Source organism: Pelodiscus sinensis, chromosome 4, assembly GCF_052426305.1.
Source record: "Pelodiscus sinensis isolate ZL-2025 chromosome 4, ASM5242630v1, whole genome shotgun sequence".
Taxonomy (NCBI): Eukaryota; Metazoa; Chordata; order Testudines; family Trionychidae; genus Pelodiscus; species Pelodiscus sinensis.
In genome coordinates, this window is record NC_143055.1 from 42,912,980 (window position 1) to 42,930,465 (window position 17,486).

The following is a 17,486-nucleotide window of genomic DNA, read 5'->3' on the forward strand; positions in this document are numbered from 1 at the left end:
CGGATCCGCAGTTACGAACGTGGCTCGCTCCGGAGGACACGGACTGTGGGACCTCGCGGTCCTGCCGCCCGTGTACTCCGGGGCTTTCTCTGCGTCTTCCTGGTCTGCAGGAAGCCGCGGAGGGGCTCGGGCAGCAGAGCAAAGCAAAGCGGAAGCAAAGCCTCGGGGAAGCCGGCAGTGGAGCAGCCCAGGCGCGCCTGGGCTGCCCCGCTGCCTGATCCCCCCCGCGGCTTTGCAAAGCCTGGGGAAGCCGGCAGCGGGACAGCCCAGACGCCCCGCGGCTGTCCCGCTGCTGGCGTCCTCAGAGGCTTTGCTCCCCGTCTCCCTGGTCTGCTGGTTTCCAGCAGACCAGGGAGACGGGGAGCAAAGCCGCGGAGGACCCAGGCGGCGGGACCGCGGTGCGTCTCGGTCCGCCGCCCGCGTCTTCCTGGTCTGCTGGGGTGGGGGGGGGCGCAGCTAGTACGCTCCCCCCCCCCCCAACAGACTAGGCTTTTCTCTGGACGCCTGTGGCAGAGCAGCTGGGGCTCTGCCGGTTGGTCCTGCAGTGCCGCTCCGGGCGCTACTGGACCAACCCGGCAGCACCCCAGCTGCTCTGTCCCAGGCGTCCTGATTCAGCCGCTGCTGGTCAGTTTCAGCAGCGGCTGAATCAGGACGCCTGGGGCAGAGCAGATGGGGTGCTGCTGGGTTGGTCCAGTAGCACCGAGGAGCGGCGCTACTGGGCAACCCAGCAGCACCCCAGCTGCTCTGCCCCAGGCGTCCCCAAGTCAGCTGCTGCTGAAACTGACCAGCGCTGACTACAGGAAGCCTGAGGCAGAGTTGCTCTGCCCCGGGCTTCCTGGAATCAGCTGCTGATCAGTTTCAGCAGCAGTTGACTTGGGGACGCTTGGGGTTCTTAAGTTGATTCTGTATGTAAGTCGGAACTGGCGGTCAGTTTCAGCAGCGGCTGACGCCAGTTCCGACTTACATACAGATTCAACTTAAGAACAAATCTACAGTCCCTATCTTGTACGTAACCCGGGCACTACCTGTAGATCCTGGTTTGTGCTTAAATTCAAAAAGTGATCTCATACTTTAAAAGGTTGGAGACCACTGCTCTAGAACAAACTGCACACTTTGTAATGTAAATCTAGTTTATTAGCCTAATTGTATTGCTTGCTTGCACTGGATTCTGTGAAAAGGACAAACATTTCTTGGTATCAGAAATGGTGGAATTAAGGAAATAAGGAAACAATTGCTTGCTCCTTCCCCCACTCCCACTGTGGCCCAAACACCAGAAAAGCTCTCTGCCCCCACCGCAGCCCAGGGGCCAAAGTAGGAAGCAAGATCTCCAGCCTCAGGGCCATACTGTGGGAAGATTTCCCACAGGGGCTCAAATCTAATGCTCCCGCTGGCAGAGTGAGCTTTATGGAGATTTAGTAATAGAAATGGTTACTCACCCGTTTAAACCATCTGATGAATTTCTGGCTTGCTTACATTGTTTTTGAATGTTTCACAACTTATGAGGTACATTTTCAGAAATTTCTAGTAATTTTTGGAGCCTTGGTTTTTGGGTGCCCAACCTGAGATACTCAAGTATCATTCAGGCTCTGAAAAACAGGGACTCTCCAAATTAGTAGCCATTTTTAACTATTTAAGTTTAGAGTTTTCCCCTATACTAATGGACAGGACCTCCCAGATGCCATTTATCAAGCTTTTCAGGTACTGGGTGCTGGAAGTCAGTATAGATTTCCTTTTCCGGTGAAAAAATTTCAACTTGAATGAACTTTCAGAGTGAACATGCTGCTATATAAAAATGTCATGTGCATGAACTGTGCATGAATCTACAGACTGACACGTTGCTACCTCAAAAGAATATCACTATCTGTCAACTGGAAGATATACCCGATGTGGTGATTAAAGAGCTGATCAGGAAAGAAAGTAGTTATTTGGCTACTCACTACTCTATGTACATTTAGCTCTGTCAATGTTTTATTCATAAATCAATTCCTCCAGCATGCTGACCAATTCTCTTGCTCAAATTTCCTCCCACCTGGTTGATATGTTTCAGAAAAGGTAGTGGCCAGAACCGGACACAATATTCCAGGTGTGGTCACAATAAAGCCATGAAGGCATGATGTTTGGTTGCATGATTCCTCTTAAAACAGTAGGTTACCCTGAATTGCACTGTCTTTTATTGCAGTAATGTCACATTCTAAATGCATAGCACATCTGCTCCCCACTAATAGCTTTAAGTATTCTTCATCTTTAGGAGATTCCTAGTTTTTAAAATGACATTTTCCCCCTATAGTTAGGAGACAACTTTAACTAGGGTTGCCAGATACTTTCACAAAAAATCCCGAACATGGTGAGGGAAAAAATTGATTGAGGAAAAAAAAGGAAAATATCAGACACCAATCTTGTTGAGAAAAAAAAAAAAAAAAAAAAGGTCACTGCACCTTTAAATCCCCATGCTCCCAATTCCCCCCAAACCCTCCAGACATGGTAGGGGAATAATGCCCCCGCCTGCCTTCTGTCCGAGAAAAACAGAAAATACTGGACACCGGACATTTTACATGTCTGATATTTTCTGGGTTTTTTTTACCGGACAGGGGCCACAAATACCAGACTGTCCAGGTGAAAACCGAATACCTGGCAACCTTACATTTAACAACTACATGGAAACAGTTAAGGTTACCAGTTAAAAAAAGCAGGTTTTTTTAAATGGCTTCTACCATTATAAAGGCAACTCTCTGACACAATTTTCATAATCAAATGTTTATTGTATTATCATAAAAGACAAAAAGACAATTAAAATGAAAATAACTTCTGTCTTTTTCTACACCACTTTGGCAGATACTGGCAGGTTAATGTTAATAGCCGCCTTAAGATTAGACCAGAAAAGTCCATGTTTGCTTTTCTCCTTTGGCCACTCCAAATATGTTCTCTTTGCCATGAGAGCTTTCAGCTTGTGATACCGGGCAGGAATCAGATACTGTGGGATTGGTTCCAATAAAATGAGGATTAAGCTATTGGAACTTTCACTAAACAATTTGTGATGGGCAAAGTAAAGCTCATAGTGACACCATTCACTCTGAACAAAATTGGGAGACAAAACAAAGATTGATTTGTGACTTTTCTCAATGCAGTTTATAATGTTCTCAACAATGCTTTTGCCGGGAACAAAGTTCCTCTCATGCAGACAGATCTGTACAGACCCATCTTCCTTCTCCAGGTTTGGGATCAAATGACTCTTCACCCAGAGGGAATCACGTTCACTATATGAAATAAAAGCATGAAATTGTAAAATGTTTTGCAGATCTTCAGGGTGTGTGTAGCGAACCCTGCGTTTAGTTTGTGCCCACTGCCACATCATCTTCAAATACCACATTATGTCAAAATAGATACACAGAAAGGATGTCACAGCCACTACCAAGACTGTAACAACTATAGCTATAATAAGCAAGAGGGTTGTATTGCAAGATAGTTCAGACAAATGAAAGTCCTTTAGCTGGGTTCCCTTTAGGCCATCTGGATATTCACACACATAGGATTCTGGCCAGCCAATCAACCTTCCACCTGATTTTTTTTCAAAATTAATGAAGTCTCGTAATTCACAAGAACATTGGAATGGATTGTGTCCTCCTCTTAGCTCTCTGATATTCTGACAGCTATGGAAGAAGTCAGATGATGGGGTGAGAATTGAATTCTCTTCTATGTTCAGGAACTCCAGACCCCTAAAATGATTACATCCAGGCAGCTCAGTTAACCCGTTAAATGCAATATTTAGCTCTTTCAAAGCTTTCAGTTCAGCAACATCTTTGGGGACAGTTCTGATCAGGTTATTTTGTAGATCAAGTATTTGGACATTGATTGGCAAACATCCAAAAACTGAGTCTGTCAATTTGTTTGAGGACAAATTCAGTTTAGCCAGAGTTTGAATCCAGTTGCAATGGTTCCCATTCTCATTAATATACAATAAATTCCTACTTATGTCCAAATATTTCAGTGATTTCATTTTACTTGTCATTGAGCTCACTTTGGAAAGTTTTTTTAATTGATTTTTCTGCAGAATAAGTGTTTCCAAAAGAAATAAGTTCTCACAGTCTTCAAAAACCATGTCTGTCAAATCATTGTTTGAAAAGTTTAAAACCTGAAATATACTTGGCTTGGAAGGGCAAAGCATATGTATTATCTTTGAATCAGATATTGTCAAGGCCTCAGTGTTCATCTCTGAAAATATGCTGTATAGGTCATTCTGTGAAAAATAGAATATTTCAATGGAAACATTCTTTATTGTCAGTGCTTTCATTGAAGTATCACTGTAGTTGAAGATCTGCTTTTCAATATGTGACAATAGTTTTATATTGTTGATATTGAAATATTCAATGGATGTTTGCCACACAATCTGAAGAAATTTAATAAAGCTTTTCCAGGGTGTTTTAATATTAGTCAGAGTAAGTTTTTTTATTTTTGAGGTTTTGTTGAATGTTGACAATAATTGTATTAAATCGTTTATTGAATTCTCTGAGATATTAGACAGTTCTAAACTGTCTGAAGTATTGTGTACCACATCCCAACTGGAATGGTTTATTCTGTTATCTGCTGATAGAATCTGACGTCTCTTTTCATGTGAGGGTGGCAGGTTCTTAGTTTCATAGTAAAAATGGTCTTCTGGTACGGTACTAGAATACTTTGCAATAAATTCATATTCATCAGACAGCTTGATATAGTTCCAGAGAGTTATTATAAAGACACAACTACAAAAAAAAGAGTTTGTGAAAGATCTTCTGTTTTCTACCATGTTTTTGGTTATTCTTTATAGATGTTCATTGACCTTCATCATTTCTCCATATCGGTTTTAATCCTGAAAAAAAGAATTCACATTAAGTGACTATACTAAGGACTAGATGAGTGTTCAATATAAGTGTTAGGGCCCATCAGTAGGTCTTCTCTCCTACTGATTTTAACAGTAATGGAGGGCACTCTGCCATTCAGAAGAGGCACAGCTTGTTGATGTTCATTCATTTAGGGCAAGTCTATTCAGCAGCATTATTTTGGAATACTAGATGTTATTCTAAAATAACTTTGCGGGCATCTACACAGTAAGCCCTTTATTTCAAAATAATTTTGAAATATGGATGGCTTATGTCAGACTCTGTAAACCTCATTCTACTAGGAATAATGCCTACTCCAAAATAGCTCTTTCAGAATAATGCATGTGTAGACAGGGCTGGCTGGAGTTATTTCAAGTTAATTGGCTTCCAGTCCTTCCCACAGGTGCCCTGCTGCTGCCTCTGTCTACACTCATCAAAACTCTGTACTTCCCCTTCCCTTCCAGCACTTAAAGCTGCAGGCACAGGGAAAAGGGCTTGTGGCAGATAGCAAGCCCTGCTGGTCCTCTGCCACATTGCAGCAGCCTGCACAGCTGTCTCTGCTGCCATGAGCCATGCCCGTGCTCCATCTGAGCCCTCCACAGCTCCAGCCAAGCAGGCAGCAGGCTCCCAGGATCCTGCCAGGGGACAAAAGGGGCCTTCCTGGTCTCGTGCGGAGATCCTGGCCCTCGCTGAGGTCTAGGGCGAGGAGGCAAACCTCCAGGATCTCTGCCCCAGATGCAGGAATGCTGACATCTATGGCCAAGAGACTGGGTACCACGAGCCACTTCTGCACCTAGGAGCAGGTGCAGATGAAGGTCAAGGAGCTCCGCCGGGTCTATGCCACGGCCAGGGAGCACAGTTCCCGTTCTGGGACTGAACCCCACACCTGCCCCTACTATTCAGATCTGCACTGCATCCTAAGGGGAGGGTCAGTCCCTTCCTCCACCCCAGTAGTGGACTCAGGGCTGGAGAGGTCCATCATTGCTCTTGCAGGGGACAGATGCAGAGGAGGCCAGCACCATAGAATCATAGGCTATGTCTACACTGACATGATCTTCTGGAAATAATTTTAACGGAAAAGTTTTCCATTAAAAGCATTTTCAGAAAAGAGCGACTAGATTGTCAGGACGCTTTTCCACAAAAGCTCTTTTTGCGGAAAAGCGTCTGTGGCCAATCTAGACGCACTTTTCCGCAAAAAAGCCCCAATCGCCATTTTCGCGATCGGGGCTTTTTTGCGGAAAACAAATCTCTGCTGTCTACATTGGCCCATTTGTGCAAAAGTCTTTCGGAAAAAGACTTTTGCCCGAACAGGAGCAGCATAGTATTTCCAGAAAAGCACTGACAATCTTACATGAGATCGTTAGTGCTTTTGCGGAAATTCAAGCGGCCAGTGTAGACAGCTGGCAAGTTTTTCCGCAAAAGCAGATGATTTTGCAGAAAAACTTGCCAGTCTAGACACAGCCATAGAGTCCTAGGGCTGGAAGAGACCTCAGGAGGTCATCAAGTCCAGCTCCCTGCCCAAAGCAGGACCAACCCCAACTAAATCATCCCAGATAGGGCTTTGTCAAGCTGAGACTTAAAAACCTCTAGGGATGGAGATTTCACCACCTCCTTAGGTAACCCATCCCAGTGCTTCACCACCCTCCTAGTGAAATTGTTTTTCCTAATATCCAGCCTAGACCTCCCCCACTGTAACTTGAGACCATTGATCCTTGTTCTGCCATCCGTCACTACTGAGAACAGCCTCTTTCCTTCCTCTTTGGAACCTCGTTCAGGCAGTTGAAGGCTGCTATCAAATCCCCCCTCACTCTCACTTCTGCAGACTAAACAGACCCAACTCCCTCAGCCTCTCCTCATAGGTCATATGCTCCAGCCCCCTAATCATTTTGGTTGCCCTTCACTGGACCCTCTCCAATGTGTCCACATGATTTCTGTAGTGAGGGCCCCAGATTGGATGCAATACTCCAGATGTGTCCTCACCAGTGCCGAATAAAGGGAAATAATCACTTCTCTAGATCTGCTGGCAGTGCTCCTCCTAGTGCAACCTAATACACCATTAGCCTTCTTGGCTACAAGGGCACACTGTTGACTCATATCCAGCTTCTCATCCACTGTAACCCCCAGGTCCTTTTCTGCTGACCATCACCGTGCTCACCCTGGAGCTGGTACCCTGGATATCTCCCAGGCATTGTCCAACGCCAGGGAAGGCACATCAGGTGTGTGCCATTACTTTCGCTACACACACAGGGTGGACATGGCAGATGGTGAGGGGCTGGGGCATGCTTCTCACTCGGCCTTCTTGAGCTGGGGATCGTGCAGCAGCCTGTGCACATGGGTGCACATGGAATGTCAGTCAGGGGCAAACAGCCCTGGGAGGCTGCACCAGAAGACCCTTGTGCTATTGCTCACAGGGTCTGGGGAGGCCAGCCACACTGGGGTGGGACATTCTCTCACCAAAAGCCACCTCTAGAAGGAAGCTGGGGACATGGCGACACACACACAGTTAGGAGTGACACACACAGCACATGGGCATGCCCACATGCTCAGGGCTGCATCTGCTCCTGGGGCCAGCACTGTGAGCCACAGGAGCATCTACCACTCACACACACCTGCCTCCCATCCAGCAGACAAGGATATAAGTCCTCTTCCCATGGGATGCCGTGCCTGCCAGACCTGGCATATGCTCGGCATGGAGGAAAGCCCAGCTGCCCTGTGGCCCCCCTCCTGCCCACAGACTCCTGGTCTGACTGGCACCTTCCCATGCTGCCTGCTTGTCCCCAGGACGTGGGGGTAGTAAAGCTCTCCCCTGTTCATCTGGGCCCCTGCAGGAAAGGGCCCATTGTCCAGACCATAGATGGCCTTGCTTCGAGCACATCGTCTTTGTCTGACACAAGATATTTCAGTCTCAGCTCACAGATGAGGGCAAGGCTTCAGGCGGAGGGACAACCAACCACCTCTGTCTTCTCCACAGCCAGACCAGCTGTATGAAGGGGGCAGTCAATACTACCCAGGGCAGCCTCCCGACCCTGAGTGACCCGCCGGTGCAGGAGAACCCAGGAGGAATTCCAGCAGGAGCACATCTCCACACTGCAAGCCCTGCAGCATACCCTGGACCAGAGACTGGAGGAGGGCATCCAGCTGTGGCAAGAGACCTGGCGGAAGATGCTGGATCTGGGCTGCATCATCAGCACGGATGCACAAGCGCTCATCGCCAGCATGGTGCCTGCTCCTGCTCCTGCCCCTCCTTCCTGCCCCTGCTCCTGCCCCTCCCGCTTCTTCCCCTAGCTTCACCCCATGGCCACCAAGGTTCCCACATCCAGAACCAGGTGCCACTCCCAGCCTGAGCCCTGAGCCTCTCCTCTTCCCCTCTCCCAGGTTCTTTCCCCAGTTACTTTTATCCAAATTAAAAAACAAAGTTTATTTTTTCTCAAACAAAAAGTTTAGTTTATTGACTCTGCAGTGGAGGGGGGAGGGAAGGGGTGTGGGAGAAAAGGTACATGGGGCAAGGCACAGGCCCATAGTGGGAAGGCCCAGGGGAGAGTGTCACTGGGGTCCTTGTGAGAAACTCTCCCTCAGGACCTTCCAGATGCACACAGTCCCCTGATGAGCCTGCCAGATGGCAGCTGTTCGCGGCTGCTCAAACGCCCTGTTGATCCAGTCGGGCTCTGCTCCCCACACTGGCAGGAACATCTCCCCCTTCCTGTCACATATATTGTGAAGGACACAGCACGCAGCTGCCACTTAAGGGACATTCCACTCCCTGACATCCAGCTGGGTGAGGAGGCAATGGAACTTCACCTTCAGATGCCCAAAGGCACCCTCCTCCACCATCTGGGCTGTGCTGTGCTTGGCATTGAAGAATTCCTTGATGTGGTCAAGGTGTCCTGTGTAGGGCTTCATTAGGGTAGGGTGCGTCCCCTACAATGCACATCGGCATGTCCATGTCCATGACCCTGATGGTGCAGTTGAGAAAAAAAATTGCTGGCGTGCAGTTTCTGGAAGATGCTGGAGTTTTGGAAGATGCAGGCATCGTGCGTACTCCCCAACCACCTGATGTAGATATCTGTGAACCGGCCATGGTAGACTGTGACGGCCTGTAGGACCATTGAGGTACCCTTTCTAGTTGATGATACAGATGCCAAGTGGTTGGGGCCCAGACAGGCATATGGGTGCCGTCAATAACCCCCCTGCAGTTGGGGAAGCCCATGTTGGCAAAGCTGGTGATGATGGGGTCCACATCACCAAGGTTGATGACCCTGCGCAGAGGGATGGTGTTGATGGCCCACACCGTCTGTAAAAGGAGACAGAGAATCACAGGGTTGCCAGAGCTCATGGGAGGTCCCTGAGCTCCCCTCTACACACACCAGGAGCAACCCCCTACTTATCCCTTCCCAAGCAGGGCTTTGTGAAGGCAGAACTGAAAAACTTCCCAGCTAGGGGGCTTCCACCACCAACAACCCCCCTTTCATTAGGGAACCCCATTCTAGCACTTCACTATCCTCCTGGGACAATAGCCAAGAGCGTCATACCTGCATGACTACGGCCCCAACAGCCAATCTCCCCAGGCCGAACAGGTTCCCGACAGATCAGTAGATGTCTGGCATGGTGACCTTTCAGATGGCGATGGTGACTCGCTTCTTGAGGGGTATGGTGGGTCGCATGTGTGTGTCCCATCATCTGAGGGCAGGGGTGAGCCACTCATACAACTCCAGAAAGGTGTCCTTCCACATACGAAAATTCTGGAGCCACTGCTGGTTGTCCCACTGCTCCATAACAAGCCGGTCCCACCAGTAGGAACTGGTGTCCAGACGCCAGAAGCAGCGGTGCATGGTGGGGTCCAGCTGCATGAGCTGCACCCACATAAAGACGATGAGGTTCTCTGTAATGAGCTGGGGGTTGTATTCCTGCAGGGCCTGGAGGGCAGCCTGCAGAAACACCTGCAGGAGCTGCAGCACGACAGATAAGAAGTATCGAGTTCTCAGAGGCAGCTCTGGCTCCATGGCTAGTGAGCTGAGGTGTCCCTAAGGGCAACCACAGTAGGCAAAGGAGTGGGTTTGATGTCCCTCAGTGAGGTAGGCAAAAGAGAGGAGCCTGAGACACGGCTATACAGGGGAGTCCCTTAAAGCTCGAGCTTCAGATAGACTCATGCAGCAGCTTCAGGAAATAACTGCTGTCCTGATGCCCTGCCTGAAGGGCTTCCAAGTGGCCTTAAATGTGATTCAGCACCCAATGAGTGGGGACGTTCTGTTTTGAAATAGCTCAGCGCTATTCTGATGGGCATTTGCTGTGTAGACGCTCTATTTCAAAATAAGCTATTTCAGAGTTTTTCTTCCGAAATAGCTTATTCTGAAATAAGTGTACAGTGTAGACGTACCCTTACTGTCTGTTTAATGGCAAGGTAACACACAATTACTACTTTTTAAACATCGGTCCAATAGGAACTGGATTGAGTCCATCAACTAATTAATTTCATATAATCTACCAAAAAGGTATCAGAAAGTAATACCTGTCTGTCACTACCCCACAATGCTGTGTGTAAAATGCTAGCTGGAGGTAAAAGGTCTATAAAGGAGAATAGGTTCTATCCCATTACCAGTCCCACAAATCCTATTTGATTTGTGATTAATAAGATTATACCTTATTAGCTGAAACATACAGACATTCCTTGCCAAACCTTTACTAATGTGAACCATTTTTAGCAGGTCACTAAGTAACAGAAATGGTAACTCATTAATGTATATCTTTTAAAAATAATAAGTTGAGCCAGAATGAGAAACAAATTAGAAATCTTGGGCCTAAGAGGTGCAGCATTTTCACCTACAAAGACAGGTTCAGGTTTTGGCATAGGTGTCAAATTAAATTTAATTTGCATTTTTCACAGCAGTCCCCCACGGATACTTGGGCAAAGAATGGCCGTATAAATTAAATTCTAAGCATTGCATGAGACACTTCACTATGTATTCCCATATTAGGCATTACTCCTGCTACTATTTGACTACTCTACACTACAGTTCAATGGGACTGGGCTAAGCAGCTTTCACTTTCCTGATCATAACTTTCTTACTTTGTGTTTGTATGGACAACACCCTTCCTTTGGTGTGCAGGACCAAACCTTAAGGTCTAGTCTATACTACAGCAGAAGGACAAACTAATATATGCAACTATGGCTACATAAATTATGTTGATACATTTACATATCTTAAATCACATTTCTGCGCCATCCACACAGTGAGAGGCTGATGGGAGCAAATGCTCCTGTCAGCTTCCCTTACTCGTTATGGGGAGCAGGAGTAATGGCGCACTCTGAGTTTGATTTAGTGGGTCTATTCTAAACCTGCTAAATTGAACCCCAGAAGATTGACTGTGGCAGTGTCAATCTTCCACATAGTGTAGATGTGCTATTAGTGAAACACCCCCCTGTTCACATAAGCGATGCTAAAGTACAGTTGAATAAGGCCCTGAAATATACCCTACAGTCTTTCTTTCCCTGTTATTGCCCAAGACATAATTTCAGTCATGTTTTATATGTAAGGATCAGCTGAGACAATTTTCCAGCTGCTTTATTAAAATAAATCTGAATGTTGGCCATTTGAATCAAATTATTTACACATACCTTCACACATACTCTGTAGTATACACTTTCTCGCTCACAGACTTGTTTTTTGAGTCAGCACACAGTACAGTGAAATTGACAAGAGTTAAAATCCGACATACGTGATCTTTAGGGTTTACAGTTAATAACTAACATATGACAGAATCATTAGTCGTAGCATTTTTCATTCTGAATAATTCCAAAGCATTTAAACTTGATAAGCACTGCATCAGTAATATGCAGTCTTTTCCTAGCTGGTAGGCTGCAGCCACATAAGCAACCCATGTGTGTGGTAGTTGTGAGAAATTTAATTCAAGCTCACTGGAGCAAATCCTTTCTGTGCTACTGTGTTTAAACTTCCATGGGATCCTTATTGTACTTGGAGAACAGACAAAAAATTGATTTTTAAGATCTCATCTGAAAGACCACTCACCACTCTCCCAAACTAAATTGAATAGAATCCAATGTTAACTACAGACTGTTGTGGTTTAATCCTCTGCAGTGGCTGAATGGAATTTCAGTAAACTATCTCCCAAAATGTCTCACTAACTATATATATATACTCCAGAGCTACGTCTACACTGGCAGCTTCTTGCAAAAGAACAGCTGTTCATCCGCAAAAACTTGCCGGCTGTCTACCCTGCACGAGTGTTCTTCCAGAAGTAAATTTACAGTATAGCGTTGTAAAACAGGGCTTCTTTTGGAAGAGTTATTCCTCTCCCCATGAGGAATAAGCCCTCTTGTGCAAGAGTTCTTCCAGAAGAGTGCAGCGTAGACAGGCAACATGAATTTCTTGCACAAGAAGCCCTTATGATTAAAATGGCCATCAGAGCTTTCTTGCGGAAGAGAGCATCTACACTGCCATGGATGCTCTTGCGCAAAAGCACATCTCTTGCGCAAAAGCACATGGCAGTGTAGATGATCTCTTGTGGAAGAGTTTTTGCACAAGAACTCTTCTGCAAAAGAGTTCTTGCAGAAGAAGCTGCCAGTGCAGACGTAGCCTGGTGTAAATGCAGAACTACTCAGTTGTGCTGGCAAAGAAAAGTCCTCCTCCCCTTCCGCCCAAAGATATAACACAGAGGTTTTGATAGAGTACAGTACTTCCAGATAGAGTCTGTGGGGTAAATAAAGCTTACCAGTTTAGTACGGTATGTAGTATTTTGGTTAGGGAGAACATGGAGTTTAAAATTAGAATATATTCAATTTTACATGTGTTCTTAAGCAAAATTTCCAACTATTATTTAAGCCAAAACTGTTGCACCTAGTGTAGAATAAATTTTGTTCATTTGACCAAGGGTCTAAATCTGAGCTACTAAGATCAAAACATAAGAGTTGGGATCTTGCTTTTTGTCCTATGTGTTCACTTCTCACAGGTTTCAAGCAGCAGGTGATAGCTCCTTTCAGGACTAGACTCTAAAATAGGTGTAAAGCTAGCAGAGTGGGCAATCAATCAGAGCAACAAGATTGTCAGGTTAACTGCATTGCACAGCAAGGAAAAAATGCTGACTGATATAGCTAACAGCAAACTTCAGCAGGCATGTAGCTAAACTCCAAAGGAGTCCAGGCAGAGAGAGAGAAAAAAGCAAACTTTGGAGCTGTTTTCTGAAAGAAACAAGCTTTCAAGCTCCACAGAACTCTTCTTCAGCTCAGAAACTTGTTTCTTTCACCAACAGAAGTTAGTTCAATAAAATATATTACCTCAAGAGCTTGTCTTGCTTGTGTCCTGGAAACCAGCATGGACACAACAACACTGCAAACTGCTTTTTACTCCACAAATGAACTTCTGGGACTCCTGAAATCATGGATTTTGTCATAATTGAAATGCATTTTAAATATTTAAGATTAGAACTCTATATATTATTCCCGTGCTTAACCACCCTGACAATCAAGAAGTTTAAGAATGTCCAACCTAAACCTTCCATGCTGCAATTTAATTTATATTGTCACTTTGTCTCCAACCCCGTGAACACCTGTGTTCAAAAACTGATTTAGCAGAGTTGGTGTACCCCTCCAGTGTAGACCCAGTGATACTACTATAAAGTTGATTATATTACAATAGTTTCAGTGAATTTACTGAACACAAATATGTCTACACTAGTCACTCACGCACAGACTACAAAGCAAATCATTAACTTTAATTCATAAATGATTTACAAAACATATCTCATTTTCTGAATAAGATGCAGAGTACACAGGTAATATAACCCTTTAAGTTAATTAGAGGTCTTCTTAAAACAAACATAAATTAATAGTTCTTTCTTACCAGGAAGTCTTGCTGCGTAAGTAAGCAGAAAAATTACACAGGAAAAGATAAGAAGCACAACTTCCTGTAATCCTGCCTATTTGTATAACGACATTTAGCACTCAAACCTTCCAAAAGTTGTTTGTGCCATCTACTGATTTCTTATGAAATTACACGTGAATTTTCCACAAATTTACATTTTTTCCAGACATTATTGATATGACTTTTTGATAATTTAATTATATTATTGAACTGTGTGCTTTCATGCTTTGCAGTTGCCTAAACAGCATATTCCTTTATCCTCATTTCAACTGATCCATCAATTGCTTTCCCTTTCTAAAATTTGTTTTAAAATAAATAATACCTGTATATATCTTCTGTTAAACAAATTTACATTGACACTCAAATATCTTTTCCTGGAACTAAATAGATCTCTCCTATTTTAAAGGCCTCACAGTGCTAGCTACATTGAAGTCATGATAAAAATAGGTGTATTATTATATTGTTATCCCCCTGTCAAATGGTGGTAGATGCTGATGCCCTGCAAGTCAACTTCTTATTGGAGGAATAATCAGTGCTATGGGATCTGTATAGATTCTAAGTATAACTAGTTCATTTACATGATACACAATAGTCCATGAATGAGATGGTCACAAGGCGCATAGAAAAAATTATTTTTCTGAAAGACAAGGACAAGCTCACATGCCCAGTTCCAAGGAAGCATCCTCTTCACAAGAAATTGACTCTGTTGGAGAGATTAAGGCAAAGAAAAAAAACTCTCAAACTGTTTTCCACAGCTTTCCCCCCTCCCCTCAACCTACTTGATAAAACTAATTGTAACTCTGGCAACTAGGTCTTTTGGTGAGCAGGATTGAACCTGGAATCTCTAGAGCTAAAAGCACGAGCCGTTACTGTGTGAACTAAAAAAACCACATGCTTTTTAATGAAAACTGTTGCAGACTCATTAATCTGCAGGTGGTCTCGATGCCATTCAAGGGGGGCACAGCACCATTTCTAGCAGGTATGTGTTACATACTAACACAATGATAGAAATGTAGCTGTGTTAGTCAGGTGTAGCTGAAACAAAAAATAGGACTATGTAGCACTTTAAAGATGGTTTATTAGGTGATGAGCTTTTGTGGGCCAGACCCACTTCCTCAGATCAAATAGTGGAAGAAAATTGTCACAACCATATATACCAAAGGATAATATTTTAAAAAATGAACACATATGAAAAGGACAAATCAAATTTCAGAACAGAAGGGGGATGGGAGGAGGGGAGGTAAATGTCTGTGAGCTAATGATATTAGAGGTGATAATTGGGGAAGCTATCTTTGTAATGGGTAAGATAATTAGAGTCTTTATTCAAATTTAGGCATAAAGTGTCGAATTTAAGCATGAATGACAGTTCAGAGGATTCTCTTTCAAGTGTAGTCTTAAAAGGCCTTTGAAGCAGGATGCAGGTAATCAAGTCGTTGAGACAATGTCCTTTCTGGTTGAAATGGCAAGAAACTGTTTTTTCTTTGTGATGCTGTCTAATATCTGTTTTGTGGGCATTGATCCTGTGGCGAAGTGTCTGAGACATTTGTCCAATGTACATAGCAGATGGACACTTTCGGCACATGATAGCATAAATTATATTTCTGGGTGCGCAGGAATATGTGTTCTTGATCTTATAACTCACTTGGTTAGGTCCAATAATGGTATCAGCAGAGTGAATATGTGGACAAAGCTGGCACCGGGGTTTGTTGCAAGAGAAGGTACCAGGGTTGGTATTAGTGTGGTATGTCCTATGGTTGTTGGTAAGAATCATCTTGAGGTTAGGTGGTTGTCTATAGGAGACTATGGGTCTGTCTCCCAGAGTCTCTTGGGCTGTGTCTACATTGGCATCCCTTTCCGGAAAAGGGATGCTAATGAGACACATCGCAATTGCAAATTCTGTGGGGGATTTAAATATCCCCTGCGGCATTTGCATTTACATGGCTGCCGCTTTTTGAAAGTAGGAATAAGAGATCTTCCAGAAAAGGGCTTATTTTCCGGAAAATCGCGTCTAGACTGGCACTTTTCTCCGGCATAACCCCGAGCCGGAAAAAAGCGGCAGCCATGTAAATGCAAATGCCGCGGGGGATTTAAATTGTGATGTGTCTCATTAGCATCCCTTTTCCAGAAAGGGATGCCAATGTAGACACAGCGTTGGAGTTTAGTATCCTGTTCCAGTATAGGCTGTAGTTTATTGATAATGTGTTGGACAGGTTTAAGCTGGGGGCTGTAGATGATGACAAGTGGTGTTCTATTGTTGGTTTTCTTGGGTCTGTTTTGAAGTAGATGGTTTCTAGGTATTCATCTGGCTCTTTCAATTTGCTTTTTTATTTCTCCGGGTGGGTAGTTGAGGTTTATAAATGCTTGGTAGAGATCCTGAAGTTTCTGGTCTCTGTCAGTGGGATTAGAGCAGATGCGGTTGTATCGAAGGGCTTGGCTATAGATGATGGATCGTATGGTGTGTTCTGGATGGGAGCTGGAAGCATGTAGGTAACTGTATGAGTCAGTACAAATCAGCAATGGAAAATTAGACACCACTCTCTATAGAAAACCCACTGACACATACAGTTACCTACATGCTTCCAGCTCCCATCCAAATGTGTTCATTTTTTTTAATTGTATCCTTTGGTATATATGGTTGTGACAATTTTCTTCCACTATTTGATCTGAGGAAGTGGGTCTGGCCCATGAAAGCTCATCACCTAATAAACCATCTTGTTATTTAAAGTGCTACATAGTCCTGTTTTTTGTTTCATACTAACTTACACACTTGCATGATAAACCAACCACAAAAACCTGTATGCTATGACTTGTAAAATGGTGCCACTTGGTGATCTGTAGTAACAATATTTTACTTTAAAAAATTCCCCACATCAAAAACAGTCCCTAAAAACTTTACTTACCTTGAGATTTAATTCAGAGACTAGTTTTAACATTCTAATTCAAATAGAATAGCACTACTTAGCAAGTTATCCCATGAAATGAATGGTCGTTTTCTAAATTCTTTTAGTTTATGGTGCCATGACACAATCAAATGAAATAAATAAATAATAATAATAATAATAATAATAATATACTGGTATAACTCAGTATACTAAGTATACTAAGTATATCTTAGTCTTAAACTTCATTGATCATGCTATGTTTTAATGCTGAGATTTAAATAAAGTTTGACATCAGGAAAAGGATGCAAAAGATAACACAAGTGAAAACACAGCATAATGTAGATAAGCACAATGATAACTGTTGTGCCAATGTGCTTCGAAAAGGTGAGCAGTCAAAATATGCAAAAAATTAATTAATCAAAAAGGTTCATTTCTTGCTTCCAAAAACAAAAAATTCACAGTGTAACATATCATTTGCACAGCTCTAAATTACTTAGGAAACAGGTGTATCCAAATCACATCATCACTTAGCCTCAGTTATGGTGGGGGAAGCACGTGAAGTCTCCTCCCACTCTGCCCCCATCCTGCAAGCAGGCTCTGATTGGTACGGGCACGAGGGGAGCACGCAAAGTCTCCTCACCCTGCAAGGGGCGCGGTACTTCTAAGCACCACTCACTCCTTCCAGGAAGGGGGCAGGGTGGGAGGCGACTTCACGTGCTCCTCACCCCCAAGCCCTGATTTGCTGGAGATGAGGGGGAGCATGTGAAGTCTCCTCCCACTGCCAGGGAACCACCAGCTGTTTAGAACACGCAAAACAGCTGGTGGTTCTCTCTAGCGGGGAGGGGGCAAAGACTTCACACGCTCACCCACCCCCA

General features: G+C 44.3%; 1 protein-coding gene across 13 annotated transcripts in view; it reads right to left on the minus strand.

Annotated features, from left to right (window-relative positions):
- LOC102460455 (toll-like receptor 1) overlaps positions 1-17,486 on the minus strand; it is a 32,059-nt gene that overhangs the window by 12,465 nt on the left and 2,108 nt on the right. For 2 of the 13 annotated variants that reach the window (XR_016349549.1, XR_016349548.1), the window contains exons 1-2: positions 13,709-14,383; positions 13,144-13,237 (exon numbers count right to left, since the gene is read on the minus strand). Coding sequence is in view for 7 of the 13 variants with exons in the window: in XM_006129525.5 (XP_006129587.1) it covers positions 2,816-4,780 (1,965 nt within the window). In the remaining 6 variants the exon portion in view is untranslated. The other 11 variants (XM_006129520.5, XM_006129521.5, XR_016349554.1 and 8 more) reach the window with 9 other exon arrangements.